Source organism: Anoplolepis gracilipes, chromosome 9 (assembly GCF_047496725.1).
Source record: "Anoplolepis gracilipes chromosome 9, ASM4749672v1, whole genome shotgun sequence".
In the NCBI taxonomy this organism is placed as follows: domain Eukaryota; kingdom Metazoa; phylum Arthropoda; class Insecta; order Hymenoptera; family Formicidae; genus Anoplolepis; species Anoplolepis gracilipes.
Window position 1 is genome coordinate 6,109,768 of NC_132978.1, and position 23,971 is coordinate 6,133,738.

The window sequence follows — 23,971 nt, forward strand, 5'->3', positions numbered from 1 at the left end:
TTTTCTATGTTAAGTTTTTTTTTTATATATTAAATATTAAGTTATTACATCTAATTATATAATTATATCTTATTATATATATTAAATATTATCTAATTATATCTAATATATGGAGGAAGAAGGATGGGATTGATGAAGAAGGCGCAAATAAGCAATATACGTATTTTATCATAAATATAATTTTTAATAAAGAAAGGTGTGTGTATACATATAAAGAGTGTGTGTGTGTTTTAAAATTAAAAATATAATAGAAAATTAAAAATATAAAAAGATATAAATATTTAAAAATGTAAAATATAATATAAAATTAAGAAAATATAATATAAAAAATGAAATATAAAATATAATATAAAATGTAAAAGATACAAAATATAAAATTTAAAAAACTAAAAATTCGTGGGAGAAAGGCGGAGGGGAAACTCGCGACGGCTGTTTCTGTAACAGAAAAGAAAATGAACATTTTTATTAGTACTTAAAAAAAAATATTTAAAATTTGCGCATACTTACAATATGAGGGACTCCTCTCCGAATAATCTGCGGAGGGAGAAGATATCCGCATACATATGTGGATACTCCGCGTCCAGCTCTCGGGCCCCGGAGCTATCGCCCCGCAAATCTTCCCATTCGGCACTCTCCTTACGGTAGGCCCGCACCCAGTACACCTCCTCCATGTGCGCTATATTGATGTATCCAGGGATCGGATCGGTACATATTTGGAAAATCTATATTAATGTAAAAAATATAACAAAATTAATAAATATAAATATGTATATATTATAAATATATTATAAATAAAAAAGCGTATAAAATAATAATAAAAATTACTTACGTCTCCGAATAAAACGTTCAGCAATGCCTAGAACAGGGCGCGTGCCAAATTTCGCATTCTTCGAATTGACCGGCGATGGTACCGTCGGTCAATTCCCTTCGGAAGCCGCAGGCGACGGTATTCCGTCTCAAACATAGCCTCAATGAATGCTAATACTTGTGACATTTTAAACTTTTAATCACTTCACAAATGTACTCATTAACAGACAGGCACTTTATGCCAACTCCAGCGGAGGCTAGGTAACGTCTCGGTAGAAAAAAAGGGTAAGGGACGAGCATGACATAAGAGTTAGTACGAATGCTTACTCTTCACAGCTGATAACAAAAATTAAAAGCTGACGTGGACTGTCACTCCACACAACATTCATACAGATAATTCTAATTGAATAGCATAAAAATATAAAATATGAAAATATACAATATAAAATAGAAAATATAAAAAGATAAAAAAATTAAAATAAGAGAAGGGAGGGAGAGCGCACCACAGCGTCTTTTAAAAAAAAACATTATTATTAACATCTTTAAAATTTTATAAAAATTATAAATACACACACAATTCATGCAGAATTTCTTCGTTTACCACATGCGTGTATTAATTGTGTGAGAGACAAGTCGCTTTTTTCTCTCTTCTAAAAAGTCTATCCTTCTTTCTCTTTTCATTTGTAGCAGCTTCTCTTTTCGGAGATGCTTCATTTTCGCAACAACAGGATCCTCAAATTGTAAAAGTTCTACTTCGATATCCTCATTGATCACATTACATAAAAAGTCTATATCATCACGAATCTCGAAAAACAGTTTTAGCGATCTCGTATAAGTCTTTGGCAAATCAATTTCACGATTTCGCAAAAACTGCACCACAGGAGTCACAGAGCCACCGATGGCGTCGGAGCGTTCTCTCCACCGCATCTTATCGCGACACTTACACAATAATAGTTTTATTTTTCATGCATTAGTCTTCTTTCGTACAAAACGGACAAAAATTACACGGTATTAATTGATACCGCGGTCTCAGACATCCACCGCATTCATGTAAATCACGGATTTGTTGATAAACTTCACTTTGATGTGTGCGCACATCACTCCCAATCTGTGACCTCTCCGGTAATCGCATGAAACACGATATACAGTATTTAACAGAAATCCCAGGTTTATAATAAAAAGATATAATGCACAGTCGTTTCATTTCATTATATGTACGTACTTGTACATCATCTAACGTATGAATAGGTTCTACAACATCACTGAAATCATTAGAATTACCGTCAAGAATACTATCGTGTAAGGATTCTACATCCGAATAGAATGCTCGGACGAAAAATCCATCGAATCGGACGACTCGGCAAACTCGAACGAATCGGACGAATCGGACGACTCGAATGAATCGGATGAAATGTTCATCAAGAGTAAATCAGGCGACACGGATGAATCGGCCAACTCGAACGAATCGGATGAAATGTCCATCAAGTCATCCATAAGTACAAAGTTCTTTTTTATCAGATATAACAAAAAAAATGTCACAAGGATGATCGCAAACTCGCGTTTTCTTTATCAGATGCGACAAGATTGTCACAAGGATGATCGCAAATTTTCCTATGGTACACGCTTCTCCCAAATATATATTTTAATCTCACATCTCTCATCTCCCTCTAACTCGAGTAACTCACGTCTCATCTACATCAGCATTTTTCAACATCTCTAGCAGAATGAATGTAGATCCAACTATATACATCATACGTTTTATAAAAAATAGGCGAAGAAAGAAATAATAAAAATCAGTAATAAAAACGGTAATTTATTTATTGCAAACATCATAGAGTAAATCATTTACAGCACATGTTAACAATTCACAACCTACGAGTGATTTGCCGTCAAACGCGTCACTCTCACGTATCACTTTTACCGCATCGTAAACGTCAGTGATATTGTTGCGTTGCAAAACGCTAACAAATTGTTTAAACTTTTCATTAACAATATATGTATTCTGACACAGCTAGAAATGCATATGATCGATACAGTCTTCAAAATCGAATTAATGCACCAATGTTTGCAGATGCACATACAAAGAATTATTAGATAATGTTAATTTAACAATCTTGGAATCAGTTAATGTAATCATTTGAATAGATAGATCGCAGATCCATAATAGCTCACTTTCAGTCGATTGTACATGTAGTTCAATATCAACACGGTTCTGCATCAAAGTGTCAGGTAACGATAGGCAATACTATTTGATTGTCTCGGTTATCACCAATAAGTAATTCCACATATGACATAGCTCTGACGCTTATTCCAATCTCCAAGTATTTGTATGATGTCGGGGTTAGAGCATACCTTCTTCCCAAGATACGACCCGCGCGACGAGACTCGGATGAAATGCTACAAAATTTTAGAAAAATGTTATTAAAAATATAATATTAATATAAATATTAAAAAATATTATTTAATTAAAATAAAAGTTTATATGCAGTGTTAGGCTAATATAAATAATAAAAATATTATTTAAAAAAAATAAAACTTATTCTTTTTTTGGCAGAGTGTCTGTAATCGGGACGTAATAATTCATGTTGCTTTCATTAGCGGAGACCACAAACGATTGACACGATATTAAATTATTTTAAGTATTAAAACACAATTTAGCACTACACACTGCAATGTGGAGGGGATTATTGTTCACAATTTAGCACTACAAATTGCAATGTGGAGGGGGTGATTGTTGATACAGCAAGCTTTTTTCTCCAAGCGCCTATATACAGCTGCTAATTAATAATTACGTCCCCAAAGATTTTAGCTGAATACGCTTAAAATTTTCCATGCGCCGAGGTACGACAACATTTTCTGATGAAATCACACCTGAATATTCTAAATGTACGTGACACATTATCAAAAAGTAACTCGCAGTTGCATGTAATTCGAAACTACAAATTATCCATGCGCTAACAAATCTTACTAAAATGTTTAAAGTGTGCGTAACAAACCGCAAAATTGTCAAGGTTAAATGACAACTATATGTAATTTGAAGCTGCAGATCTTCCGAGCGCCGATATATGACTGCTAATATTCGAAATATGACAAATCTTTGATGACGTGGCCCATAGGTGACAATCCAACGAGATATGACAAATCGCGAAATGCAGCTGCATGAAATTTGAAACTGCAAAACTTTCGAGCGCCGATGTGCAGCTGCTAATATTTGAAATACAGCAAAAAAAATTTTTCGACATAACGTCATCGTTAGATGACAAATCCGCAGCTGCATGTAATTTGAAACTACAAATTATCCATGCGCTAACGAATTTTACTAAAATGTTTAAAGTGTGCATGATAAACTGCAAAATTGTTAAGGTTAAATGACAACTATATGTAATTTGAAAACGCAGATCTTCCGAGCGCCGATTTACGGCTGCTAATATTCGAAATATGACAAATCTTTGAGATGATGTGGCCCATAGGTGACAATCCAACGAGATATAACAAATCGCGAAATGCAGCTGCATGAAATTTGAAACTGCAAAACTTTCGAGCGCCGATGTGCAGCTGCTAATATTTGAAATACAGCAAAAAAAATTTTTCGACATAACGTCATCGTTAAATGACAAATCGCGAAATGCGTGATAGAAACGTCTATGAATTGCGATATAAAATCACTGCAAAGAGGTGCATCTCTATTATTTTTGAGTCGTGCATCTTGTTTGGTCTGAAAAACATGGCGGGACAAATTGTGTGGGAGCAATCCACCCGGGTAAATTCAGTGGAGGAGTACATTGCGTGAGAGGCGCAATGTAACGAATGTATCGAGTCGTTGGAAGAACAAAGTCGAATTAAACGACCATGATTATCGATCGGAAATCGACAATCGCTGATTGCTCGAATCGCGTGATTCGAAGGATTGAAAAATATGTTGCGCAGGCATTTCGTACACGCGGGTGCAGGATGCAGTTCGCGAGAAAATGGATTGATTTGGGGAGAGATCGATACGGCGTTCGAAGGTCGTATGTTGACTGATGCGATTATAAATTATAATTACATCGAACCTCGTCAATTTTTGGAAGACGCGAGTGACATTATGCTCGAGCACGCGCAAAACGTTATGCAAAAACACACCAGTGTGAAAGTGAATACAGTGTTTAACGGCGAGTTTGTGGCGGGCGATAAGCGCGCCAAGAAATCAATCAATACACGAAACTTTGAACTCTTTCATACATCCGATTTACGCGAGTATGAGCGGCGAGTCGTCGAGCCCACCCTTGCATCGCTCGAAGAATTTCAGGAACGTGATAGCGGATGGGCATTATTGCGTATATTAAATTTGACTGTAAATATAAATAAATATAATCCTATGCGCGCCGAATGTTGCGTGCAATTACCGCGAAAGATAATAATGAAACGAGCAGTGGTTAACGTGCAATCTCAAGACAATGCATGTTTGGGCGGTGGTGGCTGCTCTGTATCCAGTTGAAAGGCAAACAGACCGACAATTATCATACTCACATTATACAACAGTACTAAATGTCCAAGATATTGAGTTTCCAGTCACTCTTAATCAAATTAAAAAAATTGAAATTTATAATGACATTTCAATCAATATGTATACCATTGAAAACGAAAACATTATCCCGTTACGCCGGAGAAAAAGAGGGACAAGCACGTTAACTTGTTTTACGTGCAAGATGCGCGAGATATCGGACATTTCACGTGGATCAAGAATTTATCCAGACTCATGAGTTCGCAACTCAGCAAACACAATGGTCAAAAATATATCTGCGATCGGTATGTATATTTAATAAAACTGTCTAAAAATATTTAAAACAAGGATATAAAATTTTTAACTTTTATTTTACAGATGCATGCGCTATTTTCACTCGGACGAGAAACTACAGTCGCATACAGTAGACTGTGGAAAGATGAACGACTGCACTATCCGGTTACCGCGATTAAGCGATAAAGACAGGTGGCTCGCATTCGCCAACTACAACAGAAAAGAGCGACTACCTTTCGTCGTGTATGCCGATCTGGAGTGCGTTTTGATGAAAAAAGAAGAAAATTTTTATCAACATCAAGTATTTAGTATCGCTTATTATGTACATTGCTTGTACGATAATTCGTTATCCGCATATCATTTTTGTCGCGAAGCCAATTGCGTTGCGTGGTTTGCCGACGAACTTAAAAATTTAGCGCAACGTAGAAAATATTTTAACAACCAATGTCCCCATGGTAAATTTAACGCAAACTGAATGGAAAGAATTTCGAAGCGCGACTCAGTGTCATATATGTGAGAAACCATTCGTGGAAGATGATGATACGCGCGTACGCGATCATTGTCATTTGACCGGACGGTACAGAGGTCCCGCGCATTCAAATTGCAATCTAAATTACAAAAAATCTTTTTGTATTTCAATAGTACATATTTCACAATTTATGATTCTCACTTTATAATCAAGGAAATAGTTACAGCGTTTGAAGGGGGAATCGATTTACTTCCGATAACAAAAGAAAAATATATTTCATTTACAAAACATGTTAAGGGTACGAAAGACAAACCGGGAAATCACATTAAATTACGTTTCATAGATTTATATAAATTTCTCACAAGTCTCGACAAATTGGTATCTTTTCTAAGCAAGGATAAACTCAAAATTTTACAATTGGAATTTATCCGCTGAGGATTTCAATTTACTGACAAGAAAAGGTGTCTTCCCGTACGAGTACATTGACTGAATAGATAAATTGCAAGATGCGTGTCTACCATCGCGAGAATCATTTTACAGCTCCTTGACAGGTAACACAGTATCCGAGAGCGATTACGCGCACGCTGAAATTATGTGGAAGCGATTCTCCATTCAAACGCTAAGCGAATATAGCGATTTATACCTCAAAACTGATGTCTTGTAGTAACAAGTTGTCGGCTAATAAGCCGACATTTTTGAAAATAACCGCGAGAGTTGTATCAAGAGTTATGGGTTCGACCCCGCGTATTACTATACTCTTCCCGGCTACACGTGGGACGCCATGTTAAATCATACGAAAATTATATTTGAATTACTCACAGACATTGACATGGTTATATTTATCGAACGAGGTATACGCAGTGGTTTGAGTCAATGTTCCAACAGATACGCGTGTGCTAATAACAAGTACATGCAGTTGTATGACTCATCGAAACCATCAACGTTCTTGATGTATTTCGATGTTAATAATTTATACGGCAATGTGTCAACCATTGCCCTATGCTGATTTTTAGTGGATCGATAATGTTTCCAATTTTGATGTATCATCGATCGCGCTCGATTCGTCTACAGGCTCGATTCGTCTACAGACTACATCCTCGAAGTATCCGCAGCATCTTCACGATTTGCACACTGACTTAACGTTTTGTCCGACACGCGACAAACCATCCGGCAAGCGCAAGGACAAACTTCTCGCAACCTTATACGATAAGAAGCGTTACGTTGATACACTACCGCAACCTGCAGCAATGTTCACGTCACGGTCTTCGTGTTGCAAAAATTCATTGTATATTACAATTCACTCAATCTCCGTGGCTCCGTACTTATATAGAACTCAACACAAAATTTAGAACACTGGCGAAAAATGAATTTGAAAAAAATTTGTACAAACTAATGAATAATGCCGTGTTTGGCAAAACGATGGAAAATGTGCGCAATCGCGTAGATGTTAAACTTTTAACAAAATGGGATGGAAGATACGGTGCAGAGGCATTAATTGCAAAACCAAATTTTTATAGCAGGAACGTTTTTTCGGAAAATTTAATCGCTGTAGAATTATATATTGCACCAACTTATCTCGCAGTTGCGTAAACGCATCTGTTTATTCATAAAACTGAATCATTTAATCTATTAACCTCCACATCCCGTCAAAGATTTTCGACTAGTTCTATTTTTAATGTATAAAAACATTTTTCTTATGCAAATTATATATTTTCACATAACATATATATTAATTATATATATATATATATATATATATATATAATATATATACAGGGTGTCCCCGAATTGGTGGATCAACTTTCGTCGGTAGATAAAGCGTGTTAAACTGAAGAAAAAAATCTTATATCATTTTGCTAAATTCGCAGTAATTAATAAGATATAAATTAATAAAGATCGGCTAATCCGTGCCAATATAAGCGTGCGGCGCGAAGAAACCTCCCAGTTGTTACTTGATACTAGGCGCGCGGCAAGACGTAAACGCAGAACGCACTGTACGTGTCTCTTTAAGTACGCCCTTTGTATGTCCTTTGTAGAGCGCTCCGCCTACTGTCTCGCCGCGCGCCTAGTATCAAGTAACAAGTAGGAGGCTTCTTCGTGCCGCGCGCTTATCCTGGCACGTATTGGCCGATCTTTATTAATTTATATCTCATAAATTGCGAATTTAACAAAATGATATAAGATTTTTCTTTTCAGTTTAACATGTTCTATCTATCCACGAGAATTGATCCGCCATTTCGGGGACACCCTGTATATATATAATATATATATATATATATATATATATATATATATATTATATAATTGTAAATTATATAAATATAATTTCTATATTTATAAATGTATATTCTTATAAATTATTTATTGATAATTTATGGTTGCGTCTGTGAGTTTGCGAAGAAAAAACCGTCGCTGTGAATAGCGAGTGTCATGAGGCGGATAAAGCGCGCGTATAGTGATATATAGAGATATTTTTAGCTTATTTCTGAAAAATGCGACTTCGGAATACAACTTTATCATATATGGTTGAATTTGTCTTTAAATGAGCTATAAGTTTTGCTATAAGACAAATTTTAAAATTTTCAAAAATTGAAAGGAAGGAGAAGGGATTTTGAAAAATATAACATTTTTGAAAAATCTGATTGCACGGTTTTAAAAAAAACATGAAAAACCATAAAACTTTTATTTGAAACATTTTTTTATATCTTATTGTTTCGACAATATTCGCTCAGAAATGTAAAAATCGATTTTTCTCAAGAGGGTGTTTCATCCCCTTAACGGGCGTATGGGCACTTATAAAAAAAATACATGTCTCCTATTTTGACCAAGACTATAACATAGTCAAAGCTCATTAAAATCGGAGGGGGACACTTCCAACCCTTTCTTTGTTAGATGTAACATTGTCTTATACGGAAATTAACAACTTACGCCGGTTCGTTAAAGTAGAAAAAGATAGATTACATAAATTTTCTCGTAGTAATGTAGTTTACAAAATCAATTGTATGGATTGCGATGCGTTTTATGTGGGACAAACCGGACGTTTGCTAAAAACGAAAATAATAAAACATTCTAAGAGCCGTACGTCTGTCATTGCTGATCATAGGACGTTGAATCACAATTTTTCGACAATGTTGAGATTTTGGATGAAGAACTGTTTTTGAGAAAGAGATTAATATCGGAGATGATTCATATTAAACGCCAAAAGAATGCGTTGAACTTCTATAGCAATACCATAAAATTAAATAATGTTTGTGTACCTATTATTGACAATTTATCTAAAATTTAACGTGTCACTATTTTAATATTTGTCCTTGTGTTGTTTATTTATTTATTATTTATTTTTTATCGGTTTGACGACATTTTTTATGATTTATCGTTGAATTTTTCGTTACTGTCTATCATTTATATGCGTGTGTTCGTGCGATCTCGTTTGTCCTTCGTCGGTCCAAGTAAGTTGCCTTTCTTAAATTTTGAATTTCGCACTTGAAGTTTTATTCATCATAAGTTGTATGTGATCCCATTAGTGCATTTATCCTTGCGTTTAGCACTGTGTAGGAGGCGTCTTACATTGGATAGGCGTTGGAGTATGGCGGGATGTATCGCGGTACGTTAATATTGTATTGATATTGTAAGTATAATTTTTGTACTTTGCGCCTTTTTACTATCGTTTTTTCAATTTTTTGATATATTATTTTCTATATGTTAAAGTCACTGAAGAAGACTCAAAAAAAGAGTTTAAAACGTTTGAAAATAAAGATTTACATCCAATACGATTGAATAAGAAGTTTTTTCACGCCCTCCACCCGCGTTTGCTCTTTATTGCCTTTATGCATTTAATTTATATTATGTAAAAGAAATATTTTTAAAATTAGGAACAATATGTAGGAAAAATTTTTAAAAAACACAAGAAAATTAAAAATAATTAATATAAAAAAGAATTAAGACTAAATAATTATCGAAATGTCATAAATCGACAATAAGCGAATTATTTATTCTGGCAACCAATCGATTTAAGGCATTTAGAATTGCACAATACGTTTGACCTTTTGCATTTGCACAATTTAGAATTACAATTTTTATTACAATTACATTTTATAAAGCCTCCAAACTTTGAATCTTTGATACTAACTTCTCTTAAGGATACTTCCATATTGGGTCCATTATTAATATTAATCAAATTTTCCTTACATTCTTGTATCTGATTCCTTAGAGAAAAGTGTATTTATAATTCCTTGTTTGGTACCTACTTTATAAAATTCATCATCCGTTTTTTCTGTTATTACGTCAAGTACATTTCGAGCATCACCTTCTGCTCTATCCACGCTTGGGATAGGTACAGTAACGGTTTTTTCTACTTCAATAGGTGGAAATTTTTTATCGGATAATTGTTTCATAGTATTTGCTTGAGCTTGAAGTCCTTTAATAGCCTGTAACGACCCCCTGTATAGAAATCGCTTGTCGGATAGTTCGCCGAGATCAAGGTTCGTGAGTTAGGCGGAAAGGGACAACGAGCGAGTGTTATGTCACGTTCCCACAAGGCGTGAATCACGAACGTGAATTACGCTTTCGTGGCCTACGACTCGTATGAACGCGCTATCCTGAAGATTATCTGTGACGTCAATACCTCCACGACTCAGTCGTGATACTAGCACGCGTGAACCAACATGTCTACGCAGCGTGTAATGAAATTAAACGATAATGATACTTTTAAGTTTTTGCATTTGTATCAAACAGAACCTGTACTTTATAATCCGAAATTGGATGAATACAGAGATCGCGATATGCGAGCAGCAGCAGCCCAACGAATTTCTGAGGCTTTAAATATACATGGCTTTGGACCAAAAGAAGTAATTTTGAAATTGAAAAATTCGAGAAGTTCGTATTGTCAAGAATTGAAAAAAATCAGAGATCGTCAAAGGTCGGGAAAATCTGCAGATGAGGTTTACAAACCAAAAGTAGTGTGGTTTACGAAGATGAATTCCTTTATTCGCCCTTTTGTGCAATAAAGAGAAACTTAGTCAAATATGGTAAGTAGAATAATTATAATTAATTTTATAATTAATATTTAATAATATTTAATAATAATAAACATTTAATAACATTTAATAATAGTAAATATCTTTAAGAGAAATTAACTACACATAATAAATATTTTTTTTTTGGTAATATTTTTTTGGCAAAATGAGTATTTTTAATAATAAATTAATATTTGATGTTGTCATGGTACTGCTCCTTCACCATTGAAATAATTACAATATCTTTCTCGTGTTTGTTCTGCTTCAAAGTTTGCATGTCTGTTACGCGTCGGTGACAAGTTTTGCAAACCATCGTTAAATTGACGCCATGAACAGGAAAAACATGGTGATTTTCGTCTTCGTAGTCAATTAGGCCATTAGTTATGTAACACAGATTGGTTTTTCTCAGCCAGTTGTGTAAAGCACAGCTGTGTAATGTACAAACTACTTTGTCCACTGTTTCTAGTTTCAATGAAATTGGTTTTTCAAAAACTAAATTTACTAGCGAGAATTCCAAATGCGTTTTCCACGACTCTGCGTGCTCTGAAAAGTCTGTAATTATAGATTCTCTCTTTCTGATAAATTGCGACGACTGTAGGGTTTTATAAGATATTTTTTTAGAGGAAATGCGTCATCTCCTACAATGACTGCATTGGGAGGTATGGCAAGAGCATCGGTTTCTAAAGCGGTGTATAATGAACTATTTTGAAATATGCCTCCATCCGATCCCCTTTCTCTTAGCTCCAATGTCGATATAATGAAAACAGTAATTACTGTCAACCAAAGCAAGCAATACGATACTATAGCTGTTCTTAAAATTATAGTAATCTGTGCCACTTCTTGGAGAAGCTTCTATAACAATATGTTTTCCATCGAGAACTCCTATACATTTTGAAAAATTCCAACACATCCTAAATCCATATTCAATATTTTTCCAGTCTTCTTGAGTCATTGGTACCTGAAATAAATTATTTATTTTCAGGTGTTGCAAAGAAATGATACTCAAACTGAAGTTAATTAAGAAAAAAATGCAGAATAAGTAGTAGTAATAGAGGATACTATTCATGATGAGGCTGTTTCTCACACATCCCAACTTTCAAAAACATCATCCGCATGAAACAAGCCCGTAGAAAAAGAAAAATGTCTCTCAAAATATCAGAATCAGAAAATATACTTTCAAAAAGGAAAAAAATATGAAATATGTCCAAAGAATCAGGTTTTATATCTCATGCTTTAAATAAACTCCAAGATATATTAACACGAGCAGAACAAATTGCAGAGAAGAAAGAGGATAACTATGATCACTTCGGGAAATATGTAGTATCGTTATTGCGAACCATTGGATTTCCAGATGTTATGAAATTGCAATAACATGCAATTGCAATTACGACTCTGATTATAAACAAAATGTGTGTACCAACTACTCAATGTAACAACCTATCTGTACCAAATACATCCAGTGAAGGAGGAGCTTCTGAACATGTTTATTCGTCTTCTTTTGATGGAGAATATTCCTGGTTAAACCTTAAAACTCTAAAATAATTATAATTCTTTCTAATTTTAATATTATCAATACAAATATTAATATATATATATTTATATATATTAGGTAGTCGAAAAAGTATTGAGCCTTTTTAAGTCAAAATTGGGACAATTGTTTTTTATATTTTAAAAGAACTTTCTTAAACCATTTTTTTTCCTTATATTTAGTTCCTTGGCGATGTTATGGCTGCTTACATGCCGGTTTTGCTCAACTTTTGCCATAATTTCATCAACTTTTCCTGTGATTGGTCGGCCAGTACGAGGAGCATCTTTGAATCGAAGAACGAAAGCGACTGAACCATCTTTTGGCTGTTGCTTTTGATATCTTGATCATAAACAGCACAAATTTCTTCACAGGCCTGCGCAACATTTGTGCCTTTATCGAAATAAAATTGTAAAATATAGCGAATTTTTGCAGAAATTTCACTCATCTTCAAGGCGTACTAAATTAAGTTTGAATAAACGAATTTCAACAGTGTTTGTACATCTAATACTGTCAAATGTCAGCTTTTAATTGACGCTAAGTATGACCTGATGCGACTTATATTACCTAAGATATGTAACTCTAAAGCCATCTAGCAAGAAAAGGGCTCAATACTTTTTCGACTACCCAATATATATATATATATATTGGGCTTAAGGGCTTCACCCAATATATATATATATATATATATACATGTATATATATATTAATATATACATGTATATATATATTAATATATATATATATATGTATATTAATATATATATATATATGTATATATATATATTAATATTTGTATTGATAATATTAAAATTAGAAAGAATTATAATTATTTTAGAGTTTAAAGGTTTAACCAGGAATATTCTTCATCAAAAGAAGAATAAACAATATATATATATATTTATTTAATATTATCAATAATAAATAGCATATTTAAAACTCTCTCTTTTTCTTTCCTCTCTATTGTATTTAAAAAAATCCTGAAAGATTTCTCGATAATTTGGTGATTTCAATAGGTTTCATATTACATTATTAAAATAATTTATAAGTTAATAAAAACAATAATAATTATTAATTTTTACTTACCTCGACAAATTCTTTTAAGGAAGTGTAAATGGTATCACAAGTATACAGGATAAATTTACTTATTGTGTTTTTTGGAACACGGAAAGAAATTCTAAACTTTTAAAAGAGTCACCTGTTGCTAAATAGCGTAAAGTTACTGCTAATTTTGTTTTAGCATGTATTGCTTTTCTCATATTAGTATCACGTTTTCTTATAAGAAATTCAATACGTTCTAACAAATATTTAAATTGTATTTTTGTCATTCGTAATATATTTTTAAAATCATCGGAATAACGATTTTTAAGTTCTTTTTTTATAAATGTAGAACCTCCCAAAATTGGCCGCTGTAATATCCACTGCCTAACTCACCATCGTCTTTTTCTACGTTCTTCTGTTCCTTTCCAAGCAACAGAATAATTTCATGGGCTAAAATTGAACACATAACTTTACAACCCTCAGTAATTATTCCGTCCATAACCATGTTTCGATTTATACTTTCGTAAACTAGATGATGGAAAGCTTCCATGTGAACAGTTAACGCTTTTCACTAAGCGTGAAAAAAATTGAAGCGAGCACGAAAGCATAATTCACGTTCGTGATTCACGCCTCGTGGGAACGTGACATTATGCTGAAAGGTAGTGTTGTTTTATTGTGGTAATGAGCGTTTATATACAGTATGTGGCGTATGGGTGTGTGTGTGTGTGTGTGTGTGTGTGTGTATAAATGACGTGAATACTATGTACAATGAGAATGCGTTAATCGCGACGATCGCGACTATCGATCTATTCGGCACGTTAATATCGGCGTTCGTGTTTGCACAACCTTCGCGTGCTATTTACAGCGGTACGGCGCGTGGCCGTGTTTTTGTCGCTCGGGCGCCGCTGGGTTTTAAATCGCGAGTGTATCGGTGTTGTCAACACGGACGGATATTGACCCGCGTGCAATGAATCGATCGTGATTCTACGGGCAAGTTCCGGGATCGAGGAAATGCGTGAGGATTGCTCTTTCATCGGATGACGAGAACTCTCGTCAGAGGCAGCTCACTCTCTACCCCTTGACCGTTGGTCCGATGTTCTGGACGGTCGAATTATATTCGGCGAGTTACCGAGAACTCTCGGTGGAAGCGGAGTACTCTCGCCTCCGGTCGACTCGCGTTTTGAAATGTCAGGAAAATCCTGGTCGATCGAGAACACTTAATGGTGGCGGAGTACGCTCCACCGCTTTCTCTCAGGATTGTTCTTAAGAAGTTGGATTCTCTTGTAGCGTTCGTGATCGCTGTGAGAGTCGGATCGGGGATGCTCTCTTTCGGCCGGATTGCCGTCTTTTTATTTGAGCGGATTTGCTTCTTCCATAACAATTGTTTTATCGGATTATCTTTACCGTTTGATTCAAATGTTCGTTTGGCTCGGTCGTTTTCGGGCCCAGTCGGTAGCGTTCGTTGTTTCGATAAACTTCGAGACTGTGTCGCATGCTCGGGTGGTTTCGGTGACGGTCGGGTCGGTCCCCGAGCGGGACTTAGTCTCTCGCTCGCCAAAATCTGCCGGTCATAGTAATCGCGCATTGTTGTGGAAGATTAAAAAGGGCGCACTCCGCTTTTGCCCGGCCGGTGTTCGCCGGGCAGCGGACTTCCGACGGTTAGTAGGTCAGGTACTAGTAACGGAGGGCGCATCGTTACCAGCCTTTACCTTGTTTTTATTTATTAATTCTTTTTGCACGCAGCGGATACATACCACTGTACTTCCTTCTTCTGTACTTAGTGTACTATCAGCGCATATAGTATGTACAACTTTCCCACATTTATAGCAGATGTGTGCTCCAAAACTCCCCTTTTTGCAAATACAGCATATATTCACATCAGTCCAAACATTTTGTTGAATACTTATTTCTTTCACAAGATTTATAAGTGAACTGGGATCGCCTTGTATTGTTGTGACATTGTCATCAGAGATATTTTTGTTCTCTTCAGGTGACATTAGAGCGTTTTGTAGAATTCTTCAGTTTGGAGAACCTTTTTTATAGAATCTGATAGTGTTTGTATTTTTACGTGAACTTTTCTTTCTATCATAAATAAAAAAGCAGTGAACTTTACTTATAGATAGAATATATTTATGTACATAAGCTTATGTATTAAAGTATTATACTTACCCAACATGACTTCAAAAGGAGTTTGCCATATTCCAGTGTGATAGGCGCAATTTTTCTGCAGTTGACAGAACTTAAGGCTTTCATTTCAATGATTGGTCTTGTTATCCTCCATCCACGCAAACAAAATTTTCTGTACATCTTGATTTGCTCGCTCTACGCTACCCTGGCTATGGGAATGCCGTGGTTTGCTGTGTACTATTGATAACTCAGACCATGTGACTTTCAATTCTTCAATGACGCGGTTGGCGAATTCTCTGCCATTGTCTGATTGAAGCACTGAAGAGGCACCCAAAATACAAAAAATATCTAGAAGAATGTGAGCTACTTTTTCTGCGGTCTTCATTTGTATAGGACGTAAAATTACGAATTTCGTTAGATGATCTTGATAGTTCAAAATATACTTAAAATTACGATCGGAACACGTCTGCATGTCGATAAGATCAACTTGTGCGCATGCGTGAATCTTTTTAAACAGTAATGGTTCTATCACCATTTTTTTTAATATAACTTTTTTTGCATGACACATAAATCTAAATAAAAGTTAATGCATTCTTTCGTGACATTTGCATATTTATTTCTTAGCGCTTTTAACGTACGGTCTCTACCTCCATGGCCACATTCACGATGAGCACTGTTAATTACAGTCTGTTTGACAAGAGCGTGTATGGCGAAACTCAAAAACGACTTGGGATAATAAATTGAAAAAAAATACGCACATTATGCATGATATAGACTGCGATGCTTTATTATTAAGTTGTCCAGTCGCCTCCATTATCAATAATTGACTGACATCTCCGAGACATACTTTCTACTAATTTTACAGCATAATCTTTAGACAAAGACCTCCATATAAATCGAATCTGTCGAACTAACTGCTTGACGGTCCATATCTTCTTTCCTCGGAGCTTAAACTTCATGAGCGCCCAAACATTTTCTATTGGATTTGCATCTGTGAAGGCCAATCCAGTACGTCAACGTCATTTTCTTGTTTCCACGCAGTACAAAGTCTACTCCGATGTTTTGGATCATTGTCCTCTTGCAGTAGCCAATTTTCATTTTTCTTTGTAAACCACTTTTGGGCAGATGGTAATAAAGCCTTCTCATATATTTTGACCATTTTGGCAGCGTCCAAATTTTCTGTGAAGATGTGCAGAGTGCCAAATCCCTGCTTTGAGAAACAGCCCCAGACGTGCACCTTTATCGGATGTTTAACGGTCCGCTCGATGAGTCTATTGGCGTGGATACATCAGGCACGTCTGATAGAAGACTTTGCTCAAAACGAAGCTTCGTCTGAAAAAATTACGTTGTCCCAATAGCGGTCCAAATTTTCTTTTGCCCAAGCAAGTCGTTTTTCGACGTGTTTTTCGGACAACAACGGTTTCTTTATTGTGCTTCGAAGTTTCACTTCATGAGCCAATAAACGTCTTCTTATAATATCACATGATATATGTAGACCCTTTTTATGTAAAACTGCTTGCCCGCCACGCAATGATAAACAAAGATTCTTCTCAAAAATCATTCTGTTCTCCTTTTTCGTCGTTTTCTGCACAGAGCCACGATCCGGCAGGTCATCAACGTTTTTGACGTCGGAATAGCGTTTCACCCACTTACTTACAAATGCCTTAGACTTTTTCATGTATTTAGCAGCCGCTCCGTACGACATTTTTGGTCCTTTCGGATGCAAACATAGAAACACGGCTTCGTAACGTGATACATACTTGACACTCATGTTGAGATATGTGCTTCTGTGACCAAGGTCAAACGATAACTAAAGATTTCTATACAAAACATCTTAGGAGAAGGGTCCCGCTATCAGCTCAAGTTTAAATTTCTCTCTAACTATTTCTCGTCATCTGTAACATAGTATTGTACGTTCATTTTATCAAACAGCGGCATAATTAACTTTTTCATATCTAAGACATCATAACGCTTTAGTCGCCGACATTGTAACGATGTTTTTTTTGTGCCTCCTTCGCAGATTCTACTTCACTAATTAACTCTTCATACTTTTGTCTTGTTTTAATATGAAATGAACTTTCCGTCTTCTTCGAACTCATCACTTTTTTCATAAATTTAGTTTTCAAATCGTTTGCGTCTACTTCATCAGTCGTATCACATTAGTTTTCACTCATTTTGAATGTAATAATGTTCAAACTTTTTACAATGGGTATTAACAATTATTCGATAAGTCAATATTAGATGAATAAAACATCACAAAATGATACAGACGTGCGCATAACTGTTGCTTGACGCGTAATAACTTGTAGCGCAATTTATGCCGTGAATCGCTCACGGATAGCAGAAAGGTTAGAACATTAAGTACACGCAAAGCAGATATTGAACTTAGATGGCCTTACTGTAGTCACACTTAGGACTGACCAGTCATTCGCCACAGGGATTGGTGCTGGGCCCGGTCCTGTGGAACATCGCATTTGATTCGGTCTTGGATCCTACCGGGAAGGACGGTTGTGCGACTGTTTGTTTCGCGGATGATACGTTGGTGCTAGCGGAGACGAGTAGTGCCGGCCTCGCAATTGAAAAAGCTAAAATCCAAGCTGGTAAGGTTTTGAAGAGAATTAAGAATTTAGGGCTAACTGTGGCAACCGAAAAGACCGAGACGATTATATTCTGCGGTAGACGTTCAAAACCGTTGTGTCCCCTCTCGCTAAGGTAGTGACAACATAAGCGTAGGATACTCTATGAAGTATCTTGGAGTGATTTTAGATAATAGGCTTAGTTTTAAGAGACATTTTTCATACGTCGTGGATAAAACCTTTAAGGTGATTCGAGCGCTCGCGAAATTGATGCCTAATTTGCGTGGTCCTGGCGAGAACAAGAGGCAGTTGTATGCGTCGGTCATTCTATCAACTATCATGTACGCGGCACCTGTGTGGTCCGATGCGTTTGGACGAAAAGAGATGCGTACCGGTCTTAACAGGGTTTGGAGAAGTACGGCGAGTAGAGTGATTTCAGGCTACCGGACAGTTTCCCTGGACGCGGCAACCCTACTCGCGAGAATGTCGCCATTACACCTGGTGGCAGGTGCGAGAACGCGTGTATATGGTGAAATCATGAAACTGCGTAGGAGAGGGGCGGTCACTGTACGAGCAATTAGGGAAATCAAAATCGCAGAAGAAGAGCACCTGAAGGAGGAGTGGCGCGTCTACCTTGGTAGGAATGATGTGGCAGGAGTTAGGACCATAGAGCTATCATATCCTGTTTCGATACGTGGTTAGAGAGGAGACACGGGAGGCTGAACTTCAGGCTCACTCAGGTCCTGACCGGTCACGGCTGCTTCGCGTCCTATCTTTATAGAATAGGGAAGCTGGAAACACGGGATTGTCTAGAGTACAATCAGCCAATCGAGGATACGTCGGAACACGTATTACAAGCATGCCCCCGGTGGACCACCTACCGGGAGGAATTAGAAGGCAAGATTGGACACGACCTCGCGCTATCCACTGTGGTTAGCGCGATGTTAACAACCAAGGAGAAATGGGAAGCTGTTCCCATTTTTGCGGGAACAGTCATGTCAATTAAGGAAGAGGAGGAGAGACTGCGCGAAGGCTTGGTCTCCCGTCGCTCCTTGTCTTCTCACGAGATGGACCCCAGGAGGTAGGCGGTGGAGGAATTAACTTCCCCGTCTCTTTCCCGTGGAGTGCCTGAATTAGAAATGGAACGCCAAGGGTGACAGGACTGTCCTGATGTAGCAGCGGAAGCGCCATGCGCCGCACTGTCCGGCTCGCGGTTGTATCCCTGTGAACGGACTTAAGGTGAAACATACAGGCAATTGCCTGGCAGGGGGGGAGTTTAACTCTCCCCTCCAAGGGGGGTGGTTTTAGCGTGGTAGGCTCGGGCGCGGTTAGCCTGACCGGTAGTTTATCTGCCGGTGGCTTATCGCCTTCCTTGCACAGCAGTCCCGCACTACCCCTGGGCCGGCCCAGGGGTGTACATAAAGTACTTCCACCTCCCGGCCAGTGAAACAAAAAAAAAAAAAAAAAAAAAAGTATTGACCAGTCAAAGTCCGATGTGTCTTTTTTAATTTTTAACTTTGACGTGACACGTCAATCACTCTTAGGATTGACTAAAAACACATCCGTCAAAAGCCGAAACACAAAACTATTTTGGTCTTGACCAACGTGTTAGTTGTTTCGCAATATTGACCAGTTAATCTTAAAAGTGCCTGTGCTGCGGGCTTTGTCCATAACATCTCTACTCTTTTTATAAGTCCTGATCCCGACTAGCTATCCGAGGCCGATTTATGAAAGAGAGCCGTTATAAATGTATATATATAATTATATATAAATTTATGTAGATAATTATATAATAACATATATACATAGGGTGGACCATTTTAATCCATCCAGTCGAATATCTCGAAAACCAAGCCTTGGAGAGAAAAATGTTTCAAACAAAAGTTGTTTGGTTCCAAGGGGGCCATAAGATGGTACCATTGGTTTGACCTTGAAGAATTATTTGAAGGTCACATAAAACTCACCTCAATTTTTTTAAATGGCATCCCCCATTTTTTATTACATATTCTTATAGCTGATCTCGAGAGCTTTTCAAAACACTATAAGCAAATGTTTCTTCATTGAGTACTTTTCGAGTTATAAAGCTCCAAATTTGCAGTTTGAAAAAATTCAAAATATCTCGTAAATTATTCACTTTCCGATAGTCTTATCTTACATGATTCAACTAGTCAAGGCAAGATTTGAACATGATCTAACCGGTCAAGGCAAGACCGGAATATGATCCAGCCAGTGAAGGCAAGATCTGAGCATGATGCAGCCAGTGAAGGTAAGATTTAAACATACTCCATACCCTACATACACACGCGCACGTACACACACTTTACATACACTTGCACACACCCTACACACATATTTCACACACACTCACACATAAGTTATGTGACATAACCTACGCGCATGTACACACACTTTACATGCTCTTACACACACCACACGAACACTCCACACACACACATTCCGCATACATTCACACATAACCTACACACACATACACATACTTCACACACACTTATACATACACATCCCATATTTACACACACATAGATAATCGGTCCATGTAGACGATTGCTACAAATCCTGTTCGTTAGAAGTACAAACCTGATTGATCCCTTGATTGTTCTTGATGTTCTACTCATCTCAAATAGTCTATTTTTGAAATAATATACCCTCTATTGTTTCCAAAGAAAATATCGACCAGAAAATTTATTTGTCACTATTTAGGAATCACACATGATTACGAAAATTTCTTTCACTGTTGATCGGAGTATCAAACTTTATTACTCACAATCAGAGGCTTACGTCTGCCGACAATACTCATGACTGATTATCGTCCCTCAGAGATTGTTGATATTCTCCTTGTTCTCGGAGAATGTCAACTAAATTATCATGAAGCTTCGCGAGTTTACCGGAATCGTTACCCCGAAAGAGAACAACATCCGAATCATACTACAATCCGGGACCTCGAACTAAGAGCTCGCCAAGGCCGTTTAGAACGTCAAAGAGCACATCATGAGTATGATGAAGATGATGTGCGTGTGCGTTATCTTGGCATTCATTCATCTTAATCCTCATGTAAGTAGTCGTATTATGGTTAGAGAAATTGGTATCCCGAGAACAACGATCTTAAGAATTTTGAAGAAAATAAAGTACCATCCTTACCATATCACGTTAACACAAGCTCTTACTCAAGCAGATACGCCGTTGCGTGTACAATTTTGTCAATGGGCACAACAGATGATCCGAGCTGATTCGAATTTCTTCTATTATGTTATGTTCTCTGATGAATCGACGTTCAAAAATAATGGTGAATTGAATAGACATAATTGCTATTATTGGTCGGATGTTAACCCACATTGGCATACACAAGAAGATAATCAACATCGCTGGAGTGTGAATGTTTGGTGTGGTATTATAAATGGTTTCTTGATTGGTCCTTATTTCTTTGAAGGAAATGTTAATAGTGTAGATTTTTTGGAACTTCTCAGGGATCATTTACCACAATTACTTGAAGATGTTGATTTTCACGTCAAAGAATGTGGATACAAATGGACGGAGCGTCACCTCATTATGCGAGAGCTTATATAGATCGAGAATACAATGGTAGATGGATTGGGCGACGAGGGGCCATCGCATGGCCTCCACGATCACCTGATCTAACTTCACTTGATTTTTATTTATAGGGGTATATTAAAAATGTGGTTTATGAACATGCGCCTACAACTAGAGAAGATATGATAGAGAGAATAAGAGTAGCTTGTGCAAATATACCGTGAGCTGTCTTACTCAAAACGGTCAGGCACTTCAAAAATAGGTTGGAATTATGTATTCAAGCCAATGAAGATAATTTTGAACAGTTCCTTTGATAAAGATCTTACCTTGACTGGTTGGATCATACTTGGATCTTATCTTTACTGGTTGGATCATGTCCAGATCTTGCCTTGACTAGTTGAATCATGTAAGATAAGACTATTGGAAAGTGAATATTTTACGAAATATTTTGAATTTTTTCAAACTGCAACTTTGGAGCTTTATAACTCAAAAAGTACTCAATGGAGAAACATTTGATTATAGTGTTTTGGAAAGCTCTCGAGATGAGCTACAAGAATATGTAAAAATGTATAGGGTGTTCCATTTAAAAAACTTAAAGTGACCTTTACTTGAAATGACTTTTCAAGGTCAAATCAATGGTACCATCTTATGGCCCCCTCGAAACCAAACAATTTTTATCTGAAACATTTTTCTCTTCCGGGCTTAGTTTTCGAGATATTCGACTGGATGGATTAAAATGGTCCACTCATATATATATATATATATATATATATATATATATATATATATAATTATATACATAAATTTATATACAATTACATATTACATATACAAATACATCTTAATAAAACAGCAAAATTAACCACGATACTTGCGGTGCATAAATTGTTACCCTGTTATATACACAGTTTTTAAAAGAATAAAATAATAAAATTAAAAAAAAAGAACTCCCGACTGTTGTCAACAAAAAAATTGTACCTTTAAAATATTTCAAAAAAATTTGAAAATATAAAAAAATAAAAAAATTTTATAAAAAAAGTAAAAAATAAAATAATAACCAAAATAACCTTCTCAGATCGTTGTCATTCTAAATGACACAGATTCTGACGTGCCATGGATGTTTCAGTGCATATCTACATCGGATCGGTAAGCTGGATTCGCCTAGCTGTCAAGACTGTGGATTGCCGGTCAACGATACAGAACACGTTCTCTAGTTGTGCATCCGCAGAGAGGTAAACAAAGAGCCGCTACGAGAAAGGATCAGGGAGGATCTTTCTCTTCCATCGATTATAAAATCAATGATAGCTAGTAGAGCAATTTGGTGGCAGTCAAGATTTTCATCGAGCCTGTCATGACAATCAAAGAAGAAGAGGAGCGAATCCGAATTCGGAAACCTCGCTCACCTTTACAATTGGAACCTGAAGAATAGTGTCATTATCATTACCATCATCACCTCTGAGTCGGAAAACGTCGGAACTGTATAAGTATATAGATTAATTTTGCGCAAGTCGCTCATGCGAGGATTTTTATTAATTGTATATCTTACAAAAGCAGTCGTGAGGCGTCACGTTAGGTATACATGCATGTGTGTGCGCATGAACATGTTATGTGCGCGTGCGTACGGACACATACGGATGAAAAATACAGCTTGGTGCCTCCCGACTGTTCTTGTAAGATATTAATAATAATCTACCGCACGCACGCACGCACACACTATATGTATACACAATTTTTAAATAAAACAAATTTATATTAACAAACAAGTATCTATCAACTTGACGAATAATAGCCATACGTGGATGTTAATGCGTAAATTTGTTTAGAAATTAATTCTTTCCGCGAAAATTAAAACGTGCACAGAGCACATATTTTACTTGGTGTATTTTACCAAGAAATAGATTCTCATTTTTAAAAGTTCTATAACCTCTCTTTACCCATCTAAAGAGATGTCAGCGAGGAAAGATATTGGAAAGAAGTCGCTGAATCGGAAATCGAACCCGAGCCTTTTGCTTGCCGAGCGACTGCTCTGTGAGCTATTTAGCCCCACACTGATATCTCTCTCGTCTATTTGTTTATAAATCTATC

At 36.5% G+C, this 23,971-nt stretch overlaps 1 protein-coding gene and 2 pseudogenes across 1 annotated transcript; 1 reads left to right on the forward strand and 2 right to left on the reverse strand.

Annotated features, from left to right (window-relative positions):
• Positions 1–503: 503 nt before the first annotated feature.
• On the reverse strand, positions 504–13,921 carry LOC140669649 (uncharacterized; annotated as a pseudogene).
• A 1,967-nt stretch (positions 13,922–15,888) lies between these two features.
• On the reverse strand, positions 15,889–16,296 carry LOC140669651 (KRAB-A domain-containing protein 2-like). The gene has a single exon (XM_072899669.1). The coding sequence runs from the start codon at positions 16,294–16,296 to the stop codon at positions 15,889–15,891; it is 408 nt and encodes a 135-aa protein (XP_072755770.1).
• A 5,042-nt stretch (positions 16,297–21,338) lies between these two features.
• Positions 21,339–22,200, forward strand: LOC140669757 (uncharacterized; annotated as a pseudogene).
• Positions 22,201–23,971: the final 1,771 nt, after the last annotated feature.

Coding starts and splice junctions, on each gene's coding strand:
- LOC140669651 (XM_072899669.1), bottom strand. CDS start 16,296: ATGGTGATAGAACCATTACTGTTTAAAAAGATTCACGCATGCGCACAA.